The sequence below is a fragment of the Tigriopus californicus genome, chromosome 9, assembly GCF_007210705.1.
Source record: "Tigriopus californicus strain San Diego chromosome 9, Tcal_SD_v2.1, whole genome shotgun sequence".
Taxonomy (NCBI): domain Eukaryota; kingdom Metazoa; phylum Arthropoda; class Copepoda; order Harpacticoida; family Harpacticidae; genus Tigriopus; species Tigriopus californicus.
In genome coordinates this window covers 297,262-324,763 of record NC_081448.1, presented here as the reverse complement: position 1 = coordinate 324,763, position 27,502 = coordinate 297,262, and the positions used below count along the sequence as shown (strand labels likewise).

The window sequence follows — 27,502 nt, the reverse complement described above, 5'->3', positions numbered from 1 at the left end:
GAAGTGGAATCCAACGGGGTACACACCGACTACAGAGGTCTACTCCAAGCTTGAAGTTCCTGTGGCCATTCCCCATGTCGAGCGACGAATCGTCTCTCCCGAAAGACACATACACGCACACGCACACACACACACGCACACGCACACACACACTCATACACATAAAGACAAAAGGGAACGAGAGACACACATACAAACAGACAGACTAAGTTAGAGAGGGTTGATGGACTCGGGATGAAATCGAGCCAACGTACTCTGCATCCAGCGATCGACGGCCGACCACGGAGGAAAAAAGAACCCTTTTATCCATTCTTTCTCAAGTGTGATTGCTCCACTGTTCTCCATTCGGCTTGGCTAGCCCGCTTCACTCAATGGATGGCACATAGAGGTGGTAGGTTGTGGTGGTGGTGGTGGTGGTAATGATGGTGATGAGGATGGCGACGACGATGGTGAGGATGGTAATGATTATTGCCTGCTTCCCATCGCTTTCAAGTGGACTTTGGTCCGGATTTCTTTCGAGTAATTAGCTCGATATCCATCTCGAGCATTGGTACCCCACCACTTCCACCCTGACAACAATCCATCGACGTACTCAAATGCCTGCAAAGTGCATGCTGCTCTCCATCACCAATGAGGAAATAATAGCAATTGTTGTTGTTGTTGTTGTGGCATGGGTAATAGGAAGCAATGCAGCCACCCACTTGGCTCCCGTCTCGGCTCAGTGGAATACACGTAAGGTCAAACTCATTCTCGTGACCTTTGATGTCCGTGCCCTGACTCTGCATCCGCACTGCACGAGTACATACAGGTATAGATATCCCTTATGGTTGCTGTTGAATGTATGTAGTCCAGGCAGTCAGTGCAGCCTTTGAGGAGAGGAACTGCATTGGTACCGACAGCATCTTGACTCATTTAGTCCCTCGATTGAACTCCTGAGGTCTGATCCAACTGCTTCTTCAGCAACGTCTCTGATGATGGTTGGTTGATTGGTTGGCTGGCTGGTTGGTTACTTGGTCGACTGGCTGGTTCGAAAGGGAGGAAAAAAGCGGCAAGTATTCAGAAGTTGAGATCGAGGAACTCAATTTATCATATGCAATTAAGCTTGGGAGACGCTCCAGACGGAATTCCTCTGTCACAACAGATTTTAAATGAAGAAGCACTCAGACCAAGAGATCCAGAAGATCCAGAAGATCCAAGCCAACCACCATTCCTCATCTTATTCACTCACACCATCCATCTATCAGTTCAACAGTCCGGGCCACTGGACATGAAACTAGGATTGAGGGCAGGCAAACCATAAGCGTTGGATTGGGCCCCAATTAAACATTCATAGTCACATACGTAGTGTACGTACGTATATGTGAGCTTCAATGCGAGTTTAAGAGCCCTCTGTCCAGCGTTTCATGCTGCCAGACGGGATGAGCATCAAATACTTGAGCTTGCAATACTTATTTTATCGGTACCGATATTGGTTGGGAAACATTATTAACAATGAACTGACCCATCCAACAAGTTCAATGGAAATGCCATGTAGTAGATAATGAATAACCATGATGTTGACCAACCGAACCGAACCGCCGAACTGATTGCCAGGTCAATCTGAAATTCAGATTCTGAATTCAACCAAATCAGGTCATGTCCAGTTGATAAAGTGTCTCGAGTTGTCATTTGACCAATTGTGTCCACGAGCATGCTACTAAAAAGTGAGAGACACTCGAGCAAAAAAGGAACTATTTCGCGTCAAGGTATGTCTTGGGTAGGAGCTAATTGGGCATTGAAAGAAAGAAAGATTTTGGATACAACGAGGTGGGAGGGTTCTTCTTTTTCTTTGGGCCAACATTCGTTCCCCAAGTGATGATGACCCTTTTCACACTACGTATATATGAGCAATATAGCTAGCTGACTGGCTGACTGGCTGGCTGGCCAGCTGGCTGACTGGCTGGATTCCGGAACTTGAACGAAAGAATAAAGGCCATCAAATATTCATGGCGCCATTGTGGAGTAGTACTCGATGTTCAGCTCACAAACGCAAGCGTTCCCTGAAAAGGCTTTTGCAACAAGACAAATGGGACCTGCAATGCTGACTGAAAGACTCACAGACAAACTGCCTGGTTGGTTGGTTGGAAGAGTGGGTGGGTGGCATTGGCTGTCTTTGTTAAGAAGGTAAACCAAAGGCTTACAATATTGAACTGGACTGAGCACCAGCCCAAACTTGGGACCGAGGTAGAAGCAAGCTTCTTTCGCCGATTCGTATTTGGAGTGGAATCCGGAACTGGCACAGAACATTCTCGTTCAGTGCCTCTTCGATCGAGCATGGTATTGTGCCAGAGTTCCAGGTTCACTCACCTGGCTACTCAAGCGCCTTCCATTTCAAAATTCCGGTTGTTCATTGAAACGGGGAGCGGTATCTTTCCCAACCACCCAACCACTCAACCACCGGGTACCATGGGATGACAGACAGAAACACGAACGTTCACTCTCCCACACAGACATTCACAAATGCATTAGATTCCCAACTTTGGGGTCTGATTTTGATCCTTTTCTGCCATTGGGCATTGTTGATCCCGATCAAATTCCCCACTCGGTTATTTTTTTCCTTTCTCGTTTAAGTACCTAAGTTTGTACATAATGTGATATTGGTGATATCCAGAGTAAGCAAAATTTGTAATCTTATTGCAATTCCAGGATGAATGCCGGTTCTAAGAACAATGAATGATTTTTAGATGTACCTGGTGTTAGTGTCTCTGACAGGTCTTATGTTTTTGGATAGTTCTTTAGGATAACTAGAGAGGATGTGTACGCGTATACAGGGTTAACCCAGTGCAAAAAGATCATCCTTAGTGGACCGTGGCCAACTAACGGTCCACTAAGAGATGACCACACGAAAGAGGCATGCGATTGCTCAACCAGGTTGAACGGGCCCTGCCCCTTTCCAAGTCTGACTCTAGTGCACCCCTTCATCTTCAAAGGATGAATCAAGTTTCTCGAATGGTACGGACACAAGAGAACTGTTTTGGTGCAAAATAATGCTGAATTATTACAAGTCTCTGAACGTTTTCCCTGACTTTGCTCTCCCTCATGAAGATGAAACTAGACGAATTGATTTATTGAAAGCTTGTCTTTGAGTTATCAAGTCTAGTTACGGGTTAGATTCCAGGCCAAACGTGACTTATATTATGGCCCACTGCAAGTTCGAACAGTTTCGTAGTCTACTTTGATTCGATTTTGCTTTATTGCTATGGTTTGTCGTTATCAAAGGATAATGCTGACTGGCCATAGACCATTAGTAAGCCCATGACGATCGATGTTACTCTTTTATTTTGAGTGATAATTCAAAATGCGGAAGAGATTCTTAACTTTTCTGACTATTTTTTTTTGTTTCGGTTGAGAAACCTGGGAAACCGGTTACATGAATAAATAATCAACCATTATCTTATCTTATTAAAACTAAAAAGCTTGCTGAGAGACTAATTTTAATTGAATTTTTTTTCCCTTAGGAATAGGACCCGTACATCGGCATTGAACACCCTTCGCAAGTGAAGTCTTTAATGCTTTCTGGTTAAGTAATGGAATGAGAAAAAAAACATGTTCTCTAAATAGAACAAAATAAAGCATAACAACTCTTGCATTATTATATACAAGGAACTTCACAACCACCTTGAACGCTCTAACTTTTGAGTTGTGTCTGTTGGTACTTGCACATGTATACGTAGTTGGGCCATTGGAATCCCACCTCAATTCCATTACTAAGTTACTTGACTCAACAATGGAAACCTTCTCGGAAGAACATTTGTTTCACACCGCTTGGTTTGACGTCAGTGGCCAGGGCCATTGACAAATTTCGTCTTCTCCTAATCTAATGTCTAACAATGGCCAACAAATTGGTGCTCCGTCATAGCATAGCAAGGCATAGCATAGCAGCTACCTAGTGGTAGCTACGAACTGCCAACGACAAACCAATAGGGAGGAGAAGAAGGAGGGAAGGAAGGAAGGAGATGGTGGGAGTGGGACATTGGAAAACTCTAATGGGAACAACCGCAAGAAGGTGACGAACCACGTGGCGTTCAGGCAACGCAAAATCGACGCGGAGATCTATCTTCAACCACCCTTTATGTCAATAATGTTGAACTAACGTCACTGAAAGAAGCTGTGCATACATGCGCAAGGAAGAAAAACGTAATTGGAGGGCAGGGTGTTTCAATTACGTGGTCGGAAATGAATACATAGTGGTACCAAATTCAGTCACTAGTTACTCGTACGAGGTAAATGTACGTATGTCGTTGTGGCGGCGTGGTCCGGTTGTCACACCATGAATCGTGGCAGGAGCATGACTTAATTCAGGTGCCTTGATCCGAGACTTTGGCACCAATGGGCCATCCCGTCAGCTTTTCAACGTTGCAATTAGTGAAGGAGTAAGGTAGTACACAATAATAAGCGGTAATGGCGATGGTTACAATGCTAGAAATGAACAAAAGCATCGAGCACTTGAGCGTCGCCGATAAATCTTGGTCAATTGACCGTGTCGTCATGAAAATCACACTTTGCGGTTGCTCGTGTTAATGATTATCTCTCGTTCTTTCTGTCTTTCTCTCTCTCTCCGTTTCTCTCTCTCTCTCTTTTTCTGTGTGTCTGTCTCTGAGATTCGTACACTATGTGTCATATGGATGGATGTTGTTTTACAGTGTTCTAGGGGTTTCACAACGATCTATTGGCTTGAGAAGAGTGAAGAAATATGTACCTGGGGGATTTCCCCGATCTTTGGACCGTACTCACGATTGAGAGAGTGAGTGAGTGAGTGAGTGAATGTGTGGCTACATGGCTCTCTGGCTGTTCCCAGCCACCTGACATGCCTCTTGGCTAGTACTTTTCCAATCTAAAGTACTCGGATATTTCTTTCGGTTGAGCTTGAATCCAACAACTTGGTCGGTCCCCAACGCATTTGTGTGTCTCCGGTTGGTTGGTTGGTTGGTTGGTTGCTTGCTTTGGCTACCATACCTTCATGAAATAGATTAATCAAGTGGATGAATGAAACCAACAAAACCCGCTGCGAATCAAACAAAAGAGACCTTAACGCAGGAGACACACCACACTACCAACCAGCCAACCAACTAACCAACCTAGAATACGATGGAGATTGTACGAACGTCGTATTTTTCCCGTGAAGTCAATAGTCCAGAAACCCACGGGGAACTCACACAACATTTTCAAGTTCAAACGAGAAAACCAAAAAAACGTGTCTGGTTCTGGAGTTTACTCCCCCTCTCTCTCTCTCTTGGCTTGTCTGAATCCATCCTTCCTTTGTCCACTGTATCAACAAGTTCGTACAAGAGTTATTCAAAGCACATCCATCCCTCCATCCATCCTTCCACTATCTCTTGGAGCTCAGCTACAACTCATGATGTCTGATGGCTCATGGCTAAGGGGGCGAACTCTAATTTGCTTGGCCTCAATCCAGTGCCCCACGTGATGATGACTAGTGACAGATTCACCAAGGTTTTTTTTCACTCAGATTGAATTCCGGGCCCAAATCACTTTCAAGTCCGGCGCCTAATGCTTACATGGACTGTCCACGCAACTCATTGAGGAAAATTGCCACCTATCGTCGATGCTCAAGCACTGATGCATCCAAAGAGTTGGTGGCTGTTGCCTCCGCTTGGTTGGAAAGAAAGTTTCCACACCGGTGATCTAGTCTAACAATTTCGAACCAAAAAGGGGTTTCTCAAGCTAAAACGAGCCGAAATCTGATGACTCGAAGGACACCACCCCTTTCACACAACATTCTGCTGTGCCATGTAGGTAAAGTGGACATTTCATTCCATACACGTCCCTCGTGTGATTTTGTCCACTCAAGCAGAGTGAGCCACCCGGCCACCCGGCCACCCGGCCAGCCAGCCAACTAGCCAGCTGGCCAGTCAACCTAAGAGACGAGCTAAGGCTCCAATGGGCTTTGGTCTGGCATTCAACTTTTGATGCTCAGCGCCCTGAAGAACACCTTTGGGATGAAAAAAAAAGAAATTAGTTGACTTCCTCTTTGCTTGGTTCCTTTGGACACATCATCACCACCACCACCACCGCCACTATCGATGTAGACGAGAACACCGACCAACTGAAAGGGTTTTTTGCTACTTAGGGGCCTTCCAATGGCCAAATGATGTGACAGTCTTGAACGAAATTACAACTCATGGCAACTTCTACTCCGCCTCCATCTCTTCTCATTGGCGTTTTTTGCCCATTGCACCAACATTCGATCTTTTTCAAGCTCTGTCTTTTGAGTCTAACTTGAGCTCTCTGATTATCATAAAGCGCTGGACCATGATGAGCCAAGGGAAATGTCCAACTTTTATAAGCACCCGGCAATATAATCATCATTTTAAACGAACAACCATCCCGACGAGCACATTGAATGGCGTAAGAAGAGCAATGACTTCGTTGGTTAGCGTCTCGGACACACGAGTAAAGTGGTAGTGGTGGTGGTGGTGGTGGTTGTGGCGGTTGGCGAGATCACCGAGGATTGGTACGGTATGGAGTAATGGTAATAATAATAATAATAATAACAACAACGACTTGATTTATGGAACCAAAGGCCCGAACAACGAGAAAAGTGAGTTGGCCTCTTCGTCTCTCTCCATCTCTACTCTGAATGAATTTCGAGCGAGCAAGAATAGAATAAAATGTTTGCTCTTTTGGGGGGGGGTTGAAAACCAGAAGAGCGAAGAAAAACAAAGTCCTCTGATCTCATGACACTTGAAATTCAAAGTCAAACAGATCAATGCGGTGAAATCCAACACCGTAGAGAGCATCGAGATTATCGCACTTAAAATCCTCTCCCAACATCATCATCATCATTATCATTATCTTCATCATCATAATCATCCTCCACAAAATCACCGTCGTGTTCAAAATGCACCGAAAGAAGACAAAGACAGAGAAAGAGAAAAGAAAGAAATAGAGACAGAGACAGAGAGAGAGGGAAGATTTGTTGTTGAGAATTGGCAAACTGAAAAACCATTGCCATTGTTGCAATTCGTCAGAAAAATGGACACTTCAACCACTTCAGGGCAGAGACCATGTTGAAGCAGATAACCCAACCAGGAGAAGGACCAAGAAGGCAAGACGACGAACCCGGCCAATGCTCTGCCAACCTGACAAATGAACAACCATGAATGAGAACACTGCACAATTTGTAGAAAGCTTTCATTGAAGATGGATGAGTTAACGTTGGTCAATCGTCAAATGATCGCGATAATTCTCACAGAAAATCAGCAGACCCCTATTTAGTCTTGGCAAAAGGTGTCAATTAAAGCATGTTTTATGGCCGCCAGATGGCCTGGTAGGTGCCTTCAAGTTGCAACTGCAATGTGACCATTTTCATGGTGTTGCAGAAAAAAAATCCAGACTTTTTGAAATTATGACAAAGTATGCCTTGGAAGTGTGAGTAGAATCATAGACCTTTATAAAAGGCATCATTATATTTTCTGCCGTTATATTGTAAGAGAGAATCGAGTCCTGTTAAACAATTGTTGTCAATAACCTTTTCTTAGGACTAAGTATCCCACCTCCAATTGATATCGTTGTTGAATGAATCAATCATAAAGCGCGGATGATGGTATTTCTTGTGTTGTTGTTTGATCTGTTACCAACTTACTGCGAACTACCACATCAGATAACGCAGTCCGGTAAAAGGGGTGCCAAATATTCAAAACTTTTGTTGAGTGAACAATCTCCCACAAAATCGAAACCCTACGACCGAAACCGAAACCGAAAACATAACCCATTCTGAATTTCTCCTACAAGATCCATATTTTTGTCAGTGGGCATTGTATTATGCATGCATACGTACTGTATGTACATTCATCGTACACGAATCATGTGCATGGCAGAAACAACAAGATCCACGCTCGCACACAACCAGAACCATTCAAGTTCATAAGTCCCTCTTCAATGTTGGACAGGAACACGGAGAATTGGCACAAAAAACCGAGAGAGAGAGAGAGAGAGAGAGAAAAGAATCGGAGACAAAAAGGCTTTAACATTCATTATCTTATGTGTGTGGTGGTTGAGAAGTGTGCACATCCCAATCATCAACCAAATGCACTCGCTTAACCAATGTGCAATGACCATAGCTTTCTTTCTTTTCCTCCCTGCGATGCAACTTGTTGCCGAGATCCAATTCAGCCATCTTTCGAGTTGAATTCACATTTTCGAACAGAAAGGACATCAAGATTGGATGCAAAAAAGAAATCCTAATTAGCTGGCTTGTTCTATTCTTCCAACTATTACGTGCAAACCTTCCCCAATTAAAAAAAAGCTACAAAATGTTATAAGCTTCCACCTAGGCTCGGAGTTTGGCCATAGAGTTTGTGTAAAGCATGCTAGAAGCCTCGACATAACAATCTTACGCACAGACCGTACGTACGTGGATCAAAGAGAATGGCGGAATGGCAGAATGGCGGAATGGCGGAGAGTGTCCACCGCTAGAATCGGCTGTTAAGTAATTGAGCACATGTAACCATGTAACCATGCAGGTGTAACTCAAATAGTTGCAATTCTTCCGATCATGTACACACATACAGAGCCCAGATGTATAGAGAGATGCCATTGTTGAATCTCTGGAATTCTGGTCCTTCCAGGATGGAGGACGGGTCGTGAACGAAGAGGCTTGAGGCCTGCGAAAAAAAGCAGGGCCCTCATGTTTGGTGAGAAAAGCAAAAGGTTGAGAGTTGACTTCTGGATGATCATCATTGTCATGACCATCCTCGCGTTCATGTCCATGTCCATCGGGTGCAACACGACGCATCCAATTTTCCTTGCTCTTGGCATTTAAAAGTTAAATTCATGCCACCTGTTTGTTTGCAAATGGCACGCCAACATTCCCATTTCGAATCGAGTCCACCATTCCATTTGAGGGTGAGGAGAAAAAGAGGACGGAGCCAAACCAAACGGGCAAGAAACCATTTCGCTCACTCCTTTGGTCATCATTAGTTCCACAAGTAGTTCATCTGGATGGCGATTGTCTCTGCACGATCCTAATTGATGGATGGATTGATGGATGGATGGATGGATGGATGGTTACTGGTTGGCTGGTTGCCTGCTTGCTTGCTTGCTTGCTTGCTTGCTTGCTTGCTTGCTTGGTTTAACGGAAAATTGTCCACTGGAAAATGCAGCGGCTCTTGAAACGAAAAAAGCTAACCCTTATCTCGGTGTGAGCGAGTGTGACACATTTGAAACGATCTCAACATCCAAGACTGGCGGCATGGATTGGATTGGTCGCCATCGACTAGTTCACTATGTAGAAATTCAGATGAGTTTTCAGATCGGGTTCGGGACCCTCTCAAAAATTCCGGCTCTGAATAAGCTGAATCAAAGACTACCAACCCTCTCATATTTCAAGCCAAGTTCAAATCAAGGTATGTAATGAATGTTGAGTGAAGGAATGTGTTTCTGACGCCTCAGGCAATGGCCGCATTCTGACCATACATGGGGAGTTTTACGCCAATCCCACAAATTGAATGGAAACTAGAATGGATGGATCTATGTAGGAACGTGGATTTAACGCCATGGATAAGGAAAATACACCGAATTATGTTCAGTTAATTCAGTAAAGACAAGAGACTGGGTTATTTTTGCGTACCAAAATGAAACGCAGGAAACTTATCGCTTTTTTGTCCGCTCATTTAAATGACTTCTGGCCTGGAAAAAACTGCTTTTCTTCATTTATACCGCTGGACTACTAGCTTTAGTTCTGAATAACTTCGGTTTTCCGAATGACCAATTGGCTTTTAACTTATTCAATTTGCTTTGGCAGACAAAAGCAAGAATGTCTCTCTCGAATGATGTTTAGCTATAGAAAACTAGTTGATCCTACTTTTGGTTTGCTTTCAGGTTCTGATTTATTTATCCATTTTCTCAATTTTAATGTGGATGAAATTGCACGTAGGCCTGTAATCATCTTGCGCATAGGCGACTGAGTTTGTCTCTAAAAGTGTCGAGTAAGCCTGAGCTCGAGGGAACTTCAGTTTGAGTGAATACAAAGTTTGACTATGATTGGTGTTTTTTTTTGGCAAAGGAAACCATAACCAAAAAAGGAAGACTTGGTTGACTAATTGTCCCTCTCTCATAACCGAGCAAGGATCATTATCTGGGCTTTCTTCATCTTAACTGTTAAGAGTTGCGACTTCTCCTCAAGTCTGGTTGAAGGGAGGAGCGGATCTTCGCTTTTCACCAAACTCTTCAGATGGAGATAAAGGAATCATTAAAGACACCTTGCTTCGACAATAACACGAAGTACAACAACTCTAAGCACATTCTTGGTTCAACCAATGTGTTTATGTGTGTGCGTGTGTCCAGGAAGCCAGAGGCTCAGCCTCGAGAAGAACATGGTTGGAAGCAGCATTTCATTCAAGTAGCCAGCAACCAGAGAAGCTGCAAATAATCCACGATGGCAAAGAAACAAACTACTACCACTACCACCATCACCATCGCCAATCGCCACCACCACTGCCACTCCCACCAAGAAAAGGTATCGACGTCGACGTCGACGTGAAGGGCGACTTACTACTGGGAGGCGAGTTCGACCGACCCCCCCCCTCCTCCTCCTCCTCAGAGGTGTTCAATCCGTGATAATTTTCCGAACAATTACGCCAAAGCTTCCTCTTTCTCTTTCTCTTTCTGTTCCTTCTTCTTTCGTTCTTTCGTTTGGTTTTTTTTCAAGTTTGTCATTGGACAAAAGAATCCCATCTGCACTGGTTCTGTCCCCATGATCAACAACAATGGAACGTGTGGATTGATTGCCTGAGTGACTGCCTTCTTGCCTGACCACGACCAAGAAGACCACGACCACGACGATGACGATGACAACGACCGACAACGACCGACACCTTTCTATTGCATACTTGGGGAAACAGACTAACGCATCCACTAACTGACTGACAGACTGACTAAACAGCACCAATACAATGCTACTTTGGGCTCTCAAGTCGTTCAATTCCAATTTTCAACCAGAAAATGATAATATGTCACGGACAACAAATCTAGCTAGGTATAGGTACGACAGGACTTAGCCGCTATGACTATTTGACACGAACTATTTTTCAGGTGCTCGGGGATGATTTCAGTCTGTTTTTCCGGTGGAAAACTGGCAATTCATTCCCGGTTTGAAGTCAACCAATCTTCAGTGCTGGCTCGTCGGGAACCTTTTTTTGTGGCTATCATGTGTACGAGGATCGTCAGGCGAGGGTCGAAGGAGCATGATAATCTCTGATTGATGAGATTTTTCTCTGAGGAGAAAATTGAATGAGCTTGCTGAAGAAGCACAATGATGATTAACATCAAAATCAGGTTGGCGTTCCTCCCAGTGAGTAGTTAAGTAGTCGAAAAAGCTAAAACGTAGTAGTAGTTGTAGTAGTAGTTGTAGTGCTCCTCGTTGGTAGTGGTGCGGGTACGGCCAAAGCCTAGGAAGCAGGTGGGCCAGCTGATCACAACCCACCAAGATGAGAGAGTTTCCATGCACCTCCAAATACATGTATTGTTCGATTCCAAGCCCAAGTGGATTCTCGAGGTCGACTTGGTAATACTGGTACTGGTACTAGTACTCGGAGTACTTACTATGTGTGTACGTACGCGCACTTACGAGTACCAACCCATTCTCAATTACGAAATGCAGAGCTTATAAGGCGTACGCCTTATCTGCCTCAATCTTGCATGTTTTAATCAAGTATGTCTGTTCCAGAAAAGTCCAGTCATCCCATAATGTTCATTTTCCGCTGGGAGTGCTTGTTCACATTGGGTTTGGGTCTACATACTTGTACTTGTACTCGTACATACGTACGTACTAAAAACAAAACCAAGGCACATGGGTTCTCATGAGGATGTACAAGTAGGTAAATGAATGTTACAGGGCGCTCGCTCCGGTTTTGGGATTCTACCTTACTCTACACACACGGGAATAAGATTGAACAGGACTGGATCAGGGATTGACATATTGGAGATAAACGTCAAAGAGAGGTGTGAGTGTGTGTGTGTGTGTGTGTGTGTGTAGCAATAAGAAACAACACTGAGGAGAGAAGCTTTTTGAATCCTCCGACTCCAATGTCTCGATGGATGGGGGAGGAAGGTTCAGACAACCAAGTCCAAGCTCAGGTCTTCATGATCCTTGATTGGCGTGGAAAACCCCGCTCTGGCATTAGACAGAGCTTGAACGCGTCCTGAATCGTCGGGTTAGCTCGTTGTAGCTCGCCAAATATCAATCCGCTCGTCGTCATACTTGACTGACGCTATAAAAAGTGTGAAGGAAAACTGATTGATTGGCTTTTTTTTCAAGCGAGTGCGTGTCTCGCATTCGGAGCTTCCTTTCTTTATACCCTTAGTACGGCGGAATATAGTGCATGCAAAATGAAATCTACACATACTGCCCTACCTACATTCATGTACACTTATACACCAGTGTGAGTGTGTGGTGTGTGGGTATGTACATACAGAAAAGGGACAACGACAAGCTCGTAGGTCCGGCCCCAAGGCACAACAACGGGCTTGAGCCCTGCAAGCTTGTCAAATTGGGGGCCACTCGATTGGATCGACAATCTGATTTATGAAAACACCCCCTGGTGCGGCAGGACCTCGATTTCAGCCAACCACATAATAAAACACCAACTCTGACAACAACAACAACAACAACAACAACAACAACAACAACAACAACAACCACTGTAACAGCAGCACCAACCAACCCTTTGGAAGAAAGGGCATTATTCCCGCTCATGAGCCAACTGCCTCGTTTGGAACGGTATCCTTTGTTTAAAGATAAAAATGTTCAATAGGTGAGTGAGAACCCGGTGAAAGCTTGAGAATTAGGATAACTCGGGCCGAGACATTTCGATTGGACATGATCTCCGAGTCGGAGGAGAGTCGGAGCTGAGCACAGAGAAAACCCAACGGGGTCATTAAGTAATTGCTGATCATATGGTTTCGAGTAGAAGGTCCACTGGAGAGGGCCGCTGGTTGGACCTGCCCCAGTCAATGAGGGAGTGCGGATTTTCCCCTGGCCAAAAAGTGACGGCACAATACGTAGACAAGCTGGCATTAGTGCTAGTTGTACTTGTACGAACATAACTTAGAAGAACTGGTACTAATGCATAGACATAGACGAAGTACAACGGGAGGAAACACCAAACGGAAAATGAAAAAAAGCACCTCTCCGACATAATTGGGGAAAAATTCCAATAACTGGAACCGAGGTTTCTTTGCCTCCTTGTTGTTTTNACGACTACAATAACGACTTACAACGGGAGGAAACACCAAACGGAAAATGAAAAAAAGCACCTCTCCGACATAATTGGGGAAAAATTCCAATAACTGGAACCGAGGTTTCTTTGCCTCCTTGTTGTTTTTTTCTTCTCCAGCTCTCTCTCTGTCTATTCGCAATTGCACAAGCCAAGCAAGAGCTTTTGGATGGTAATGGCAGCTTGGCTTGTAAAACAATTTGGTGTACCATGTATGCTTGGGCCACCGAAACAGCTATATGCTATGATGAGGGTGATGATGATGATGATAAGGATGATGATGAGAATGAGGACGCGACTGGGCCGTTTTACTTGTCAAGATGAAAGAGTTGACGAAGATTGTCTCTTTTGTTTGTCCATTGAGGTGTGGGCTCCAGAATAGTGTGCAAAAATAGGTGAGGAACAGGCTGAACAACGCGCCGTATGTAAGCCTCTAAGTATGTGTCATTGTCATTCATCAAACGAAGTATAATCAATAACGGCACCTCACCTCCCAAAGCCCGAGAATCCGGCATTTGACTCACTTACTCACTCACTTACTCACTCACTCACTTATTCACTTGGACGAATCATTAGCCGTTGAGTTGCTATTTTGCCAATGATTTTTTTAGACCCCAGAATACAATTTTTGTCATCTGCTGCAGACCCAGTTTTTGTGAGCTGGATAAGAAAGGGGCTGGGTCCGGGTTCCTATTTTGCTAAGGCGCACCTACCTACAATTGCGACCTGGCGGCTTCTCTCCGGGGTTTGGGAGTAAAAAAATTGGCTCTCGTCAGACAGCAAATGAGATTAGATCACGCAGAGCCAACGACACGAAGATTACCCACACATCCAAAGGAGACCGGGGTTAAAAAAAAACATAAATAAGTATCATTGCGTCCGACGCCTCGTAATGGAACACCAGCCATTTGAGAAATTGTGCCCTGGGAAAAAAAATTAGCCTGACGTTCGGTCTCAAATTCACGGAACGTTTTTCAAACCTATTAGCTCAACCTCGAGCCATCTTTTGATCAATAAGATGAACGTCAGCATACAGGCTCCAAAGAATGACAAGGAGAGTAGTCACCTATAAAACATTATTAGGCATATTCTCATGGGAGGGAAGATGCCATTTGAAGTAGCATTCATATGTCGCAATATGGAGATCATTTTGGCAGTAATAATTAATACAACGTTCCGAGATTTTGGTCAATAATGATATTTGCCTCTATTTCGCAGGGTTATGAGTAAATAAATATGCGATTTTTTTGTTCAGCCAACCTATTTACGGCCATCTACTAGAAACTGGCATTCTAATGCGTACATTTGGCTTGGTTTGGTAGTAAGCTGAACCAGAGGAATCTGATCAAACTAACCTCAAAGGGCTTTCTCTTTTACATCCGATTTGTCATACCACTCTTGCCATTGGCATCAGACCAACTCACACATCATGTTACATTAGACTTCCAACTCGTCCGTATTTCATTTTATGCGAACAGAATAATTTTGATAATCGACATTCATGTGACGGACAACGTTTGAGTAGCGCTTCTTTGTTTGAATAAGCTCGTTTGATGGGTCGTTCCGACTACCGGAAATAGGAGCTGTTTGTCTGACTGGCCCTCATGACTGACTGGGGTTTAAACGATGTTCCTCAAACATCCTTGAAACATGTGTAAATCAAAACAGTCCTAATCAAGTTCCTCGTCAAAACGCCCAACATTTGACGTCAAATGCCAGAATGTATGCATGGTTTGCGGCCATGCCTCGCTTTCAGGCTTGAACAACCGGGTTTGCTTGGCTGCAATTTCACCGATCTTAGAATTGAAGGGGATGAGAGGAAATTGGTCTTTTTATTCAAAGAGGAAAAGCTACGTCGAGACTCAAGCAGTTGAGTCAAGATACCAAAAAAATCGTGAGAGTTCTCGCATCCATGTTCCAAGAATCGCCCTCCGACCTGAATGCTCGCGATATCGGGATCCAGAAAAAGAGGGGGGGGGGAAGATTAGTTGGAAATCAACCATTAAGTTCATGCTCTGCACTCTCATGCGGTGTGTGACGTCGTGGTGAACCCACGATCATGCTAGATCAATGATTTCGCTCTTCTCCAGGAAAATACCAGGAAAATTCTCTAAACGAGTGACGGACGATTTTAGGAGCACACCTGATCAAGCGAAACCCTGACTTTCGTAGGGTTTGTTTGTCACTCATCAGAGATCTCAGCCACCACTAGGTTGCTTGTACGTAGTACAAGGCACTACAACACACACATTCACAGACAGACAGACAGGCAGACAAACAGACACGGCAATATTAGGGTGGGTGGCGGGGGAAATTGGTCTCACTCACCTCTGCTTCATGGTGGTGATCTCGTCGCGGTTCAAACCGCGCATTTTGAGTTGCCGGTTCAGATCACGGACCGACAAGGTGACCAGCTCCTCATCTGTGATTCCGCATTGGATCATGGCCGGCGAAATGGGGCGAGACAGCTTCCCGTCCATGGACCCACCCGTTAGTACCGAGCCCGAGGACGCGTTGGCCGGGCCAGCCGGGCCAGCCGATGTCAGCTGATGCAGGCCTCCAGGGTCGGCACTGCCTCCACCACTGGCCCCACCGCCGCCACTGCCTGGGTGGTTGCCGGAGCCAGAGGGGCCCCCGTTATTGCCCAATCCCGGACCGCCCCCCAAGTGAGGGTGATGTCCTTGATAGGCCTGTTGGTGTTGCTGAACTTGGTGGTGCATGCCCAGGGGATCCAAGAACGGGTTATGCGCGTGTCCGTGGAGGTGTGAATGGTGCACTGACGTGGCAGCCGCGGACATGCGCAAATGAAGGTCATAGGCTGAGCTGGCACTCGGGTTTAACAGATTGTTCTCACTCCCGACTTCATTTGGTCCCAATCCCAGACTAGACGAGTTGCTCTTCTTCATGCTTGTTGCTCTCGTTGGTGTGGATGATGATGGTGATGATGATGATGATGATGATGATGATGCTGGCGGAGGTTCAGAAAATGCCAGAGGTTGTTGACAAAGGGCGACTTGATCACGACCTAAAGCGAGGGCTTCCGCCAGCCACACCAACACTATTATTCCTTAAAAGTCAAGTCTTTCTCGAATGTGTCAAGCCGTTCTTCTTCTTCTTCGTACACAAGCGAGTGTTACCGGCACCGATTAGGCCATGGAAGGCGTCGATTCGAACGAGCTCGAGTGGATGATGGTTGGTCTTGTATGTTGGTTGTACACTCCTCAGTGGATGGACTAGAGTCTACGTCAAACGAATCGTAGAACTTCGAGTAGAAGGTAATGATGAACGAGAGAAAGAAAGAAAGAGAGGCAGAGACGGGGAAAAAACGGCCGCCATTTTGATGACTTGAGGATTTTTGATTCTCTGAAACGGTTCGAACAAGGCTGTTGGCCCTCTCCCTACCCAAGCTGGAGGTGATGTTGACGATCATCATCATCCTCATCATAATCCTCATCATGATCGTCATCGTCCTCTTTCTCCTTCTTCTTCTCCTCCTCCTCCTCCTCCTCCTTTTACTTTGTACGCTCCTACTTCAAAGACCCTCCATACATACCTACTACTACGTACATAGCTACGTACGTTCGTGGTCGAGCGAACGGGAATCTGCAGGGCAAACCAAGGCCAACCGAACTCCGCTCGGTCTTTCCTCGAACGAATCCAATGCTTGGAGGACGGACGCACAGTCTATGGACTATCACTATGCTACTAAGTGCTGGCTGCATGTACAGTACTACTGTACATACAAAGAACGTGGAAGACTCGGGTCTCGATCGCGCAATCGTCCCATCATCGACGTCGTTTTTTTTTTGCTGACTCTCTCTACCTATGGGCTCGGATATGTTCAGTATGCAAGGCTATGTTACGTTCTCGGACGCGGGGACTGTATCCAGTACAGAAAGATGGGAGAGCAAGAGGGGGAGCTCAGCAACGACGACAACGCCAGTAACCACTTGGGTTGGCCCTGAAATGCTGAATCATTTTCATCATTTTCAAAACACTTCTCAGCAACCATTGTGCAAGAAGGGGAAGAGCCAAAGAGTTTCTTGGCCCACCACCCTGTTCAGTTCGTCCGTTGATTCTTCGGTCACTCCTCGAGCCAACTGAAAAAAATGATCATCTTCCAACGACCACAAGCCCTGCAAACCATATTCCTTCAAGTCCAGCCTAAAAGCTTGACTTTACTCAGTAAGCGTATTACTCAGTATGTTGACTACTATTCACCAAAGGCAAATAACATTAACTTTTATTTCTTCCAGTCATTCGTTCTTTCATTCATCCAAAAGGGTGTATTCCTAACTATTTAAACTACATATAGAGTATTCCTTCATTGAAATCACTTGGATCCCTGCAATGATCGAGAAGATGGTCACAATTTCAATGAATTGTACATACCTCGCTATCCAGTAGGACTTATGGCGCTCAGTTGGCCCATTATCACAGTCTTGATTGACCCCAGATTCCAATTTCGATACCAAGAATGCCACCAACCGTTGCCCATTGCTCTGAATTATCACAGGCTCAGACCATAGTTTGCCAAGAAAAGTGAAAAAAGACCAAGGCTAAAACGATTTGTAGATGCCATTCTTTACGACTTTGGACAGGGGTGGGTTAAGGTTGGGGGTTCAACTGAAAACCGCCCCGAAAGGAGCGGAAAGTCCAGATAAGGCCAAAAAAATAAATGGAAAAAAACTAGAAATGCCAAAACAAATGTTTGATAATTTTGACCAAGGGTCACCCCAAACATTTTTAATAAGTCGCAATAAAAGCTAGTTTGGTAAGTATAGCTATTTCTTCTTTTGTTCATCCGAATATTTTTCCGCGCTCTAATCATGACACAGGCAAAGCCGGTGGGTGAATCCCGGCATGATTCGCGGATGTACGGTACAGCAGAATATTTTTCCGCGCTCTAATCATGACACAGGCAAAGCCGGTGGGTGAATCCCGGCATGATTCGTCAAAAGATGGCCACTAAATTGGACTTGATTGTTGTGGCGTTAGTCTCCGTTTTTGCCCCTTTCCCCGAACCGGATCTCACCCAACCAAGTCCACCCATCTCGTGTTCAACAACGCGAGCAAAACCATGCTCTCTGACTTGCTGGTTTGCTGGCTTGCTGGCTTGCATGCTCCGGACATGTAGAACATGATGTATACATACTGCACGTACTCGTACATGTTCTGGGCAATGAACGTACGTACGTAGTACATGATGACACCGTCAGTGCTGGATTCAGGATCCAACATTGGACATATCATGCCCGCCAACCACTACCGCACTTCGATTAAGAAAGATTGAGCCCGCCAAAAAGGCCACCCGCGTATCCATTAGCAAAGAATGAGATGGGAAGTTTCCTCCATTCAAAACGTGCTTTAGAGGTTTCTCTGCTAAGTTGAGGATGAACATCATGCTTGATGATCCTGGAGCGAGGTTTCTTGCTTCGAGGAGAAACCACCATGTGCGCAGATTTGCCCAAGTTCAACCAACTCCTCTCCTTGAGGGATGGTCGACATAAACAAAGTCCTCCCAGACTCACATTCAAGTATTGTGACCAACTGAACGAGAGCGTGGATTCTCATCCTCCATCAACATTATCAGTATCGATTTCAACCAACCAACCATCCAACCATCACACTACCGATGATCGAGTATTGCTTGCAAGTGGTATAACCCCAAAACAACACAGGATCGTCCAATCACCGCTCAATGGAGTGGAAGGAAATGGTTGTCGATGTCAAACCAGGTGGGCGTGGCCCCCCGTACTCGAACCGAGCTCGACCTACAGTTGAAACCGTGGTTGGAACGGAATTGAACAACTTTAAATTAGGAGTTCCCTTTTGCCGTCCATAGATCCCACTTTTCTTGACGAATGGGTTACAATACAAATATACAAAAACATTATTACGTCGCAGGTGACGTATCGTTCTGAGCCATGACAAATGAATCGCAGAAAAGAAATCATATTTTCAAGATCATGTAGCCCCTAAATAATGCAAGAATCAAAATCCTCTAGATCCCAACTCAACTTTCAACCTTTCCGTTCTTAATCTAATACATAAGACGGCTGGAATTAGCCTCCATTGTTCCATGTCAGAAAATGTACCTTGAGGAGTAATGTCAAAATCACAATTTTGGGTTGTAATGAGATTTATCTGTCGAATCCAACCCAAGTAAATCTCTGTTTGCAGTGTTTGTTCGTTACGCTAAAGTTTGGAGAACAAGCTCAGCTTGAAGCTAGTCTTAATTACGTTATTGAATTGCTTGACAAATTGCATCTTAGCGTTTTTGTCAGGATCTGGTGGACGTTGCAAAAAGTGGGAAAACATACTGCGAGGTAAACAAATGATTGAGAGTAGTGTTTTTTCCTCGCTCGATTGTGATCCTCGATTGACATTTCAATATAGTCTTTTTAACACCCTGATACTAAGCTTTATTTGCCTCCATGAAGGTGTAGGTAGTTGAGCATGAAATTACCAACTGTGACGCGATGAACTGGTAGATTTAAGGCGTATTAAGTTGACTGATTAAGCATATACATGGATTCTTATTTCACTTCTCATATTTTATTTATTTATTAAAGGATCCACTCAAGACATTAAATGTATATAGAGTAAAGGATGCAGACGAAACGATAAATTTGAAAGATAAAGATAATTTGAGGATCAATAGTTTATGCATGTTCGTGATAGGGATTGTAGAGTTGGAATCCTGGAACTCAGGTAAGCTCTGGTTACAATATTTCTTTTACAATGCCTTTCTAATCTCTAATTGAAAGATCGGGCAAGGAGTTCTCTACGTAGTAGAGCCGTCCTTGGATCGGGTGATTGGGAAGAATACGATAAAATGGAGCCCTGCCGGACACCTGACTTGACTTTATATACATGTACGAGTACATGTCACTAAACGACCCTTCAACCTTAGCTTATTGCTTCCTACCACAAATGAAACTTCATAGATAATTGAGAACCTTACCTTGGATCACTAAATCCTGGAGCTTTTGAACCCATGATCAATTTTGCCGAATGACTTCATGGATATCAAGAAATTTTACAAGTTTGAACTTCATGATCTTCTCAAACACCTTCGCAATATTCGAGGTGAGAGAAATTGGCCTATAGTTATTGGGGAACAACGTGAGCTAACTTTAGTGAAGATGGAAACTTGCCCTGGTCCAGGATGTAACGCATCAAGTACAAGGAAACAGGAGCAAGAACCAATGAGCATCTCATCAGAAACTGAGATATTACATCATCAGGACCAGGAGAACTTGAAAGCCTCAAGTCCCTGATGGCCTCTAAAGCATCTTGATCTGTGACTACAAGATCATGTAAGTGCTCAAATTGACTAACCTTCAATCTTAACAGATTCATTTCAGAGTAATGAGCTGTTACTTCTGAACTCAGTTGGGTTGAAAAGACAGTAGAGAACTGATCTCCAAGCATGTAAGCCATAACCTCGACATTCTCGATGGCTTCACCATCGACCTCAAAAGGCCCTACAAGGTGTTACATTTTACTATAAGAGAAGAAAAAAAACTTCGGATTTATAAGTTAATGGCTAATGTCTATAACCTAAAAACAACCTATTGTGGCGAAAATCATGAACTAATTTTCCGACCATTAATTATTTTATTCTCAGGAATATCCCGACGACCATGACACTTGGCAGGTTTTCAATAAGCAATAGACTTGTCACGCCTTTTATTCTGATAAAGCAAGCATTTCGTTTGAGGAGTGTACCATTACTTACGTTGTGACTTATGACAAACTGAACATAACATTCAAACAAGGTTTTCCGAAATGAAAACAACATTGATGAGGAACTAACAAATCGCCAAAGAAAACTGGTCCAAAGTAACTGGTTTTCATGCAAACAATAGCAATGACACCGTCTTGTTGTTCGTTATTGAACAATGTATATTACTTTTATACAGTTTAAAACAAACTTGGCTTAAGGGCAACCATTCAGACGTAGATTGATATTGAATGGCCCCGTAATTTATTGTTTTCTTCATTTTGAAAGTTCGACACTGCTAAGTAAAATGTAGGTTAACCCTTTCGTCCATTTTGATCATCAACAGCAGATGGCATAATGATTTAATCAAAAATTATGGCAAATCAGAAGTGGCAAATATTCAAAAGAAGAGGGTCAAAATGGTTCCAAAGTGCATGGTGAATCAGCGGCAATGAGCCGCCATAACTTTGTTCATTTGATATGAAAAAATATCATCTGAATTTTTTCTTCAAGTTTACGAAGCAAATTGATTTTAGCTGGTTTCAACTAGAAGAGGTATGGCCTGTTCAAAACGACATACCAAATTGCAAAATGAGGCCCACTTTCACGACCCATCGAAAAAGTAAACTCCAATATCTTTGTTCATTATTACAGAAGCGAACCGAATAGTTGAAAGTCTATCAATTTGCCCCTGAAAAAAATCCACTAATCAGTACAATTCAAGTGGGGCTATTAGTGTCTTACTAATATACATCATTCATATGTTCATATATTCATATATTCATATGTTCACATATTACTATCCTTCATACGTAAAAAGCTTCAAAATCTGTCAATCATTTCAGTTTAGTGGGTCTCGCGAAAAAAAGGTCCCATCCTTCAAGACATTATTGTTTACATGACGTTGGCTAAACACAGAACTTTTGTGAGAATCATACTTATTGGTCATTCCCACAGCCATGCGCTATAATGTTTTTTCTCGGTGAAAAACTAAATTAAAAATGGAGCCATGTCTTGTTGAGGGTCCGGCTAGCTGTTATTGGAAGTATCTTTTAAGCAACAGTACCAACATGTTTTTAGATGTTTGAATAAGGTTAAGAAATGCGGTGTCCGATGTGCTCTCGTTCCCCAATAATAATAATGATAATACATAGGTTTGTTTCCTCAATCCGAACTGTTCGTTATGAATCAATACTATTTCGTAGAAAGAAGAAACCTAAGAGGTGCCAGCCTACAAATCGTGTACTGAAGAAATATAACGTAATTTGTTTGTGCTTTCATTCTGGCTTATGCTGCTCAATTGTACCACATTAAATATCAATCGCATAAGGGGGAGTCTTTTTTGAAATGTTGTTCAACATGATTCAAAGAACGATCGTGATTGACGAAATATGTCGGGATCGATCATTTTCTAGCCAAGGTCAATTAATTTGTTTTGTTCGAAACCATTGCTTCATCTCTATAGCCAATTCAGACTTCCTGACGTTGATGGATGGGTGTTGGCCAAACACTTGACAAATAATGCCTGGCAAAAGGCCGGCGGCCAGCCTTCGTCACCCGGGAAACCAATCTCCCTCCTTCCTGAACGTACGTACGTTCCAATGGGTCCAAACAAGATTGCCTTCGTGGACCATGCTCGTCCATTTAGCTCTCAGTTATGCAACAAGCTTTGGTCTTTGAAGACGTACCTACAACTGGCGGAATATGAACGCACAATCGCATATAGGATGGCTGCGTTTGGGTCAGAGGGAAAGGGGCTTGAGAAAATTTGAGGGTTGAGGATGAAGAATCAACTTTGACGTTTGCTTTCTTGCTTTCTTGGTGCTTTGGTGGGTGTGGTAGTTCCGTCAGTTTTGGTCCGTCATCCTATCAATCCTTCTCGAGCTGAGAATGCTTTAAAACCAACTCTTAGACCCGTGTCTGACCCTACCATACCATTCTTGGGTATAAAGGCATATTCTGAATCGTGTTTTCAAAACATTTTTTGTGTGTTTTCAGTTATACCTGCAATGAGGGATATCGGTTCAATTCGTCGAGCACAACAAGCAAATCCATTACTTGTCTCAGCAATGGAACCTGGTCCGAATTGGGAGACACGTGCGAACGTGAGTTGTGCCAGTCTATTAAAACTTCTATGAATAATTCCACTTTGAACTCCACTTTCTATTTCTCCTTAGCTTTTGGGTGCGAAGATGTTCGAGAATATCCTGGTTTCACTGCAGCAACAGCAGCAGCAGCAGCAATAGACACGGCCAAACCCATTCCGGTGGGAAATGTCATTCAATATACTTGCAATGACAATAAGTTCATTGCTGAGATTCATGGAGGGACCAATCAATCGTTCACTTTGGAATGTTTGGACAGCGAAGTGTTCGAGGAGCCATCGACCAATTGGACGTGCATAGATTGGCCCACATGCGACATTCCTGCGAATCAGTCCAAATTCGAGTTCCTAAGTCCAAATTCCTCCTTCAACTATGACGAGGATGTTCTGTAAGTGAGCAACAAGACTTGGGGGAATGGAAAGAGAAAACAAATACTATAAAGTCTAATGATAATTCATCATGAAAAAACCTATTAACCAGCGCACGAGTATGGGGTCACACTTGAGAGCAATTGGCTTTTGGGTATCGTGAAGTAGCCCCTCCTCATATCTGGTATGGTTTCACCTGGTCCATTTTCCATTTAGCTTTGCCTAAATTTAGTCATTTAAGAACCTCAAAAACTACCTGATTATTATATTTTTCGTTAATTTGGGCTGTGGATGGTGCGAAAACCTTTTCCCCCATCTCTTCCAACGGGAGAACTATTTGACCGAAAAGGCCACCTCAATGGTCAGAGCAATGAACGAAATGGAAATTGGTGCCTTGAATTGGTTTAAGAAATAGTTATGTTCTTCTTGTCTTTCTTTCGACGAATAGAGTGGCTTGTCAGGACCAGAATTCCTGGATCAACATCGATGGGTTGGCAAAAATGAACGCCTCACTGACATGCTTGTGGAACGGAACTTTCTGGCCAAATTTGGAGATCGCCGTGTGCGAAAGTGAGAATTCCCACCAACAGGAAAATGTCTTTCATTCCCTTAATCACGTATGCTCCAAATAGAAAAATTTTGTGATGATCCCCCCATCCCTCGGAGTTCTTCGAATTTGGAGCTAGTGCCAATGGGGTCAGCCGCCATCGGCCTGGGTGATGTGGTGACCTATCGTTGCCTCGGCGATGCAAGATTGGAACAGGGAACCAACTTCACCATAGAGTGCGGTCATGACGGCAGTTACCAGAATTTATCCTGGCCTACGTGTGTCCTTAGTAAGATATGATACTCGTGCATGCATGAAAGCCAAAAATTTATCTTTACTTGAGGTAGGAAATTTTGATTTCAGCCAAGTTTTGCCCGTCGGCCGACCTCCCGCCACCTTTGACCAATGGATATATCCAATTATCGACACAAAACCAGCCAGGTTGGTGAAATGCCCTCCAGGGATTGAGGAGACTTGATTTTGCTATGTTTTGTTTTGTTCACTTGTACGTCATAGGATTCAGGGTTCCCGCCGAAACTTTCAACCTCAGCACCAGCCAACCCAACGGCATTTCCAATGCTTCGACCCACGGACCGGGACAAGCTTTCGATGGGAACTGGGCCACGATGTTCAAGATCAACAGTAGTGGGAACATTCCTTTTCTGCAAGTGGACTTTGGACAAGAGCGATTGCCACTCTCGATCAAATTGGTCCTTCCCAATGCATCGTCGGGCTGTATCAACAACCATGAGGACTTGCGAGTGGCGGCATTGAATTCATCCCTAAACCCAGGAGAGGATCCCAGTTCTCGAACTATCCTTGAGGCCGACATTCAAAGTGGTATTTTCATCTTCGACAAACCCGCTTTGACGCGATATCTGGTGGTCCATGCTCCAACGGGCGGATCATCGACACCATTGTGTATTGCCGAAATGGACATTCAATTTCGGCCCAAAGGTATGCGTGCTATGGAACTTTGTTCGTTAGTGAGCTTTGCAACAATCAAGATTTTAGACGAAGCTTTGGTTTCATTTTTGATCAGTGGAGAGACTTGTACTTGTGTCTGCTTCAACAAGTCAAGTTAGCAAAAAGTTAGCATTAAAGTTAGCATTTTATATTTCACTCGGTTAGCATTAAAGTTAGCATTTTATATTTCACTCGGTTTTTTGAGTATTAACGTACGTAATTGGAGCAATAGGCGGTGAAAGAAAGTACAATTCATTCTCAGGAATCGATTAACTGCTATGAAGCAAGTGGTACTGTTGATAGGTGAATGTTGGGGATGATGAATTATTTGTGCTGCTTTGTCTGATCTTACATTTATTAACTACAAATAGAAAAGTGGATCAGTTGAAACACTTTGAAATTCATATTTTGCAAAGAATATTTTATGAATGTGCTTAATATCCCGAGTCAGGGATTTTGCTACAGTTTTATGTAAATCAAGGTCATTTTAAAGAAGCGCTTTTGGTCAAGTGTGCATCAAGTTTTTAGTGACAGTTCAAATAGGAGTGGAAAAACCTAACCGCGAAACAGAAAGCCATAGTTTTTTGACAAACAGTAGGAAATTTTGGATGAGATTTTTTTCCCGGATGTCCTTACCACTACTGTGTGAATGGAATCCCAACAATCCCAAATGAAAGTAACTGGCTTTTGTTTATAATATAGCGAATATACTAAAGTAGAAGTCAGTTATCGTGTTTCTACGTCGTACGTTAAGGTGTCCGCACAAACAGTGTGGATGAGGCAGAAGAGAATGAATATGATCAATCAATTGTTGCTTGGCTAACATCGGGCAATACCTTTGTTGACACGATTCTGTGTCAAAATCATTTTCGTTCTTGTACTCCCAGGACTTGTTATTTCGTTGATCTTTTCATCACTTGTTGATTTCAATGATCTTGGCCCAAAAGTTTCAACAAAAATGAATTATGAGCAAAAACACCTCAGACAGGGTCTTTGCCCCTATAAGGACCAAAAACTTAAAATAAACTATCTTCGAAGCAACAGATTGCGGTCCTGTGGCCAATCATCAGCGATGTCTCTCAATTCGGGTTATCCCCTCAACAGAATTGGTTTTAAAAAGTTAGTCAATGACATGAAAAAAATGTTGACCACAGAGTTTGTTGTATAATTATTGAATTCTATAAGAAGTAAAAGATTTCGGAAAGAAGGAGACTTAAAACGCGTTAAATTTTCTGCTAGTGCCTTACCCTCCGGTGAAAGATTGCGCCCAGCTCATGGCTTATGGATCTCAAGGATCCTCTATTTATAATTTGGATATTACTGGCGGACTCAATCCGGAAAATGTGGCGGATGTGCTCTGCCGTGAAAGCCAATGGACACCCATTCTCCGGCGCTTTCATCCCCAGGACGTTAACGACATGTTTTCGGTAATATTTGAGTCACAAATCAGCAACCACAAAGTGCAGCTCAAAAGGCTCTGTTTCGTCACCTACAGAAAAACTTTTATCTGTGAATTTGAGCCAGCCATATCATGAGCATTACAGGGATCTATTTTTGGGATTGGACAACATCCCACGTAAGTGAGACCGTTTGTGAGTGATTCTCCCCACAGATCAACGTAGGCGCTGGTTTTCACTTGTAATTAGCTAATCTGTCAACTTGGATCAATTATTGACAAACAGTTTACTCGTGGACGGATTGAACTTCCGAAACAAACAGTTTCGAAACAAAAACTTCCAAAGACAAAAAGCTTCCAGAATTGTGAGTAACTCATCAACTCGAGCCTGTTGTACAGAATCCAAAATCTTAGGTATAAATATACAATTACCACACTGACAGGTACAATCTGTCTAGGAAGCTTTCCAAAAACTGCTAAAATCAAATCCAAAACGGAATTTACGAGTGACAAAATTGATAAAATGGTTCCTTTGTAAGTTTGACAGTTATTTGTATGGTAACATATTTCGTTTCATTTGGAAGTTTGTGTTACAAAAAGGCTTTGTCAATGGAAGTTTGAGTTTTCCAATTTTTTTGTTCGGAACGTTTATCACGAATGTGCCACTTTCAACGATATCAATCTGAATGGTCCTTCACACAGTGAAACCTCAAATTTTCTTAAACCCAAGGTCATCACCTCACAGGTTAGGCTTGCATGATCATCGGATATTCATCCGGTCATTGACTGGATTTCTTATGCGATTGGCTCGCCAAAACGCAAAGGCAAATTATGACGAATATTCATAGCGGCACTCTAACGACAGTGGCTTCCGTTCGCGCAGATTGTTGTCCACCGAGCCTTATGAGCTACGCGTCGAAATGGTGGATAGGGATGACAAATATAGGCGGGCCGTGTACAATACATTCACTATCGAAAGCTCGTCGTCCCGCTACCGATTGTCAGTAGACGATTTCGACCCGTCCCAATCCGTTGGCGATCCCGGGATGCCATGCAATTCGTGAATGGCGCGGAATTCCACCCGGGCCCATCACCCTGTGGAATTGCATGGAGC

The 27,502-nt window shown here is 43.6% G+C and overlaps 2 protein-coding genes across 3 annotated transcripts in view; one reads left to right on the top strand and one right to left on the bottom strand.

The window, feature by feature from the left end:
• Nucleotides 1–16,394, bottom strand: part of LOC131887107 (transcription factor Maf-like) — a 34,247-nt gene extending 17,853 nt beyond the window's left edge. Inside the window, exon 1 of one of the 2 annotated variants that reach the window (XM_059235631.1) lies at nt 15,606–16,394. In XM_059235631.1, coding sequence (XP_059091614.1) covers nt 15,606–16,183 — 578 coding nt within the window. In that variant the 5' untranslated portion in view covers nt 16,184–16,394. The remainder of the gene's footprint in view (nt 1–15,605) is intronic. The other variant, XM_059235630.1, reaches the window with a different exon arrangement.
• Nucleotides 16,395–22,733: 6,339 nt separating this feature from the next.
• Nucleotides 22,734–27,452, top strand: LOC131886601 (uncharacterized). Its single transcript, XM_059234986.1, has 8 exons — nt 22,734–22,747; nt 23,005–23,499; nt 23,928–24,049; nt 24,112–24,315; nt 24,390–24,467; nt 24,543–24,983; nt 26,232–26,419; nt 27,237–27,452. The coding sequence occupies exons 1-8, from the start codon at nt 22,734–22,736 to the stop codon at nt 27,450–27,452; spliced, it is 1,758 nt and encodes a 585-aa protein (XP_059090969.1).
• The last annotated feature ends 50 nt before the right edge of the window (nt 27,453–27,502 follow it).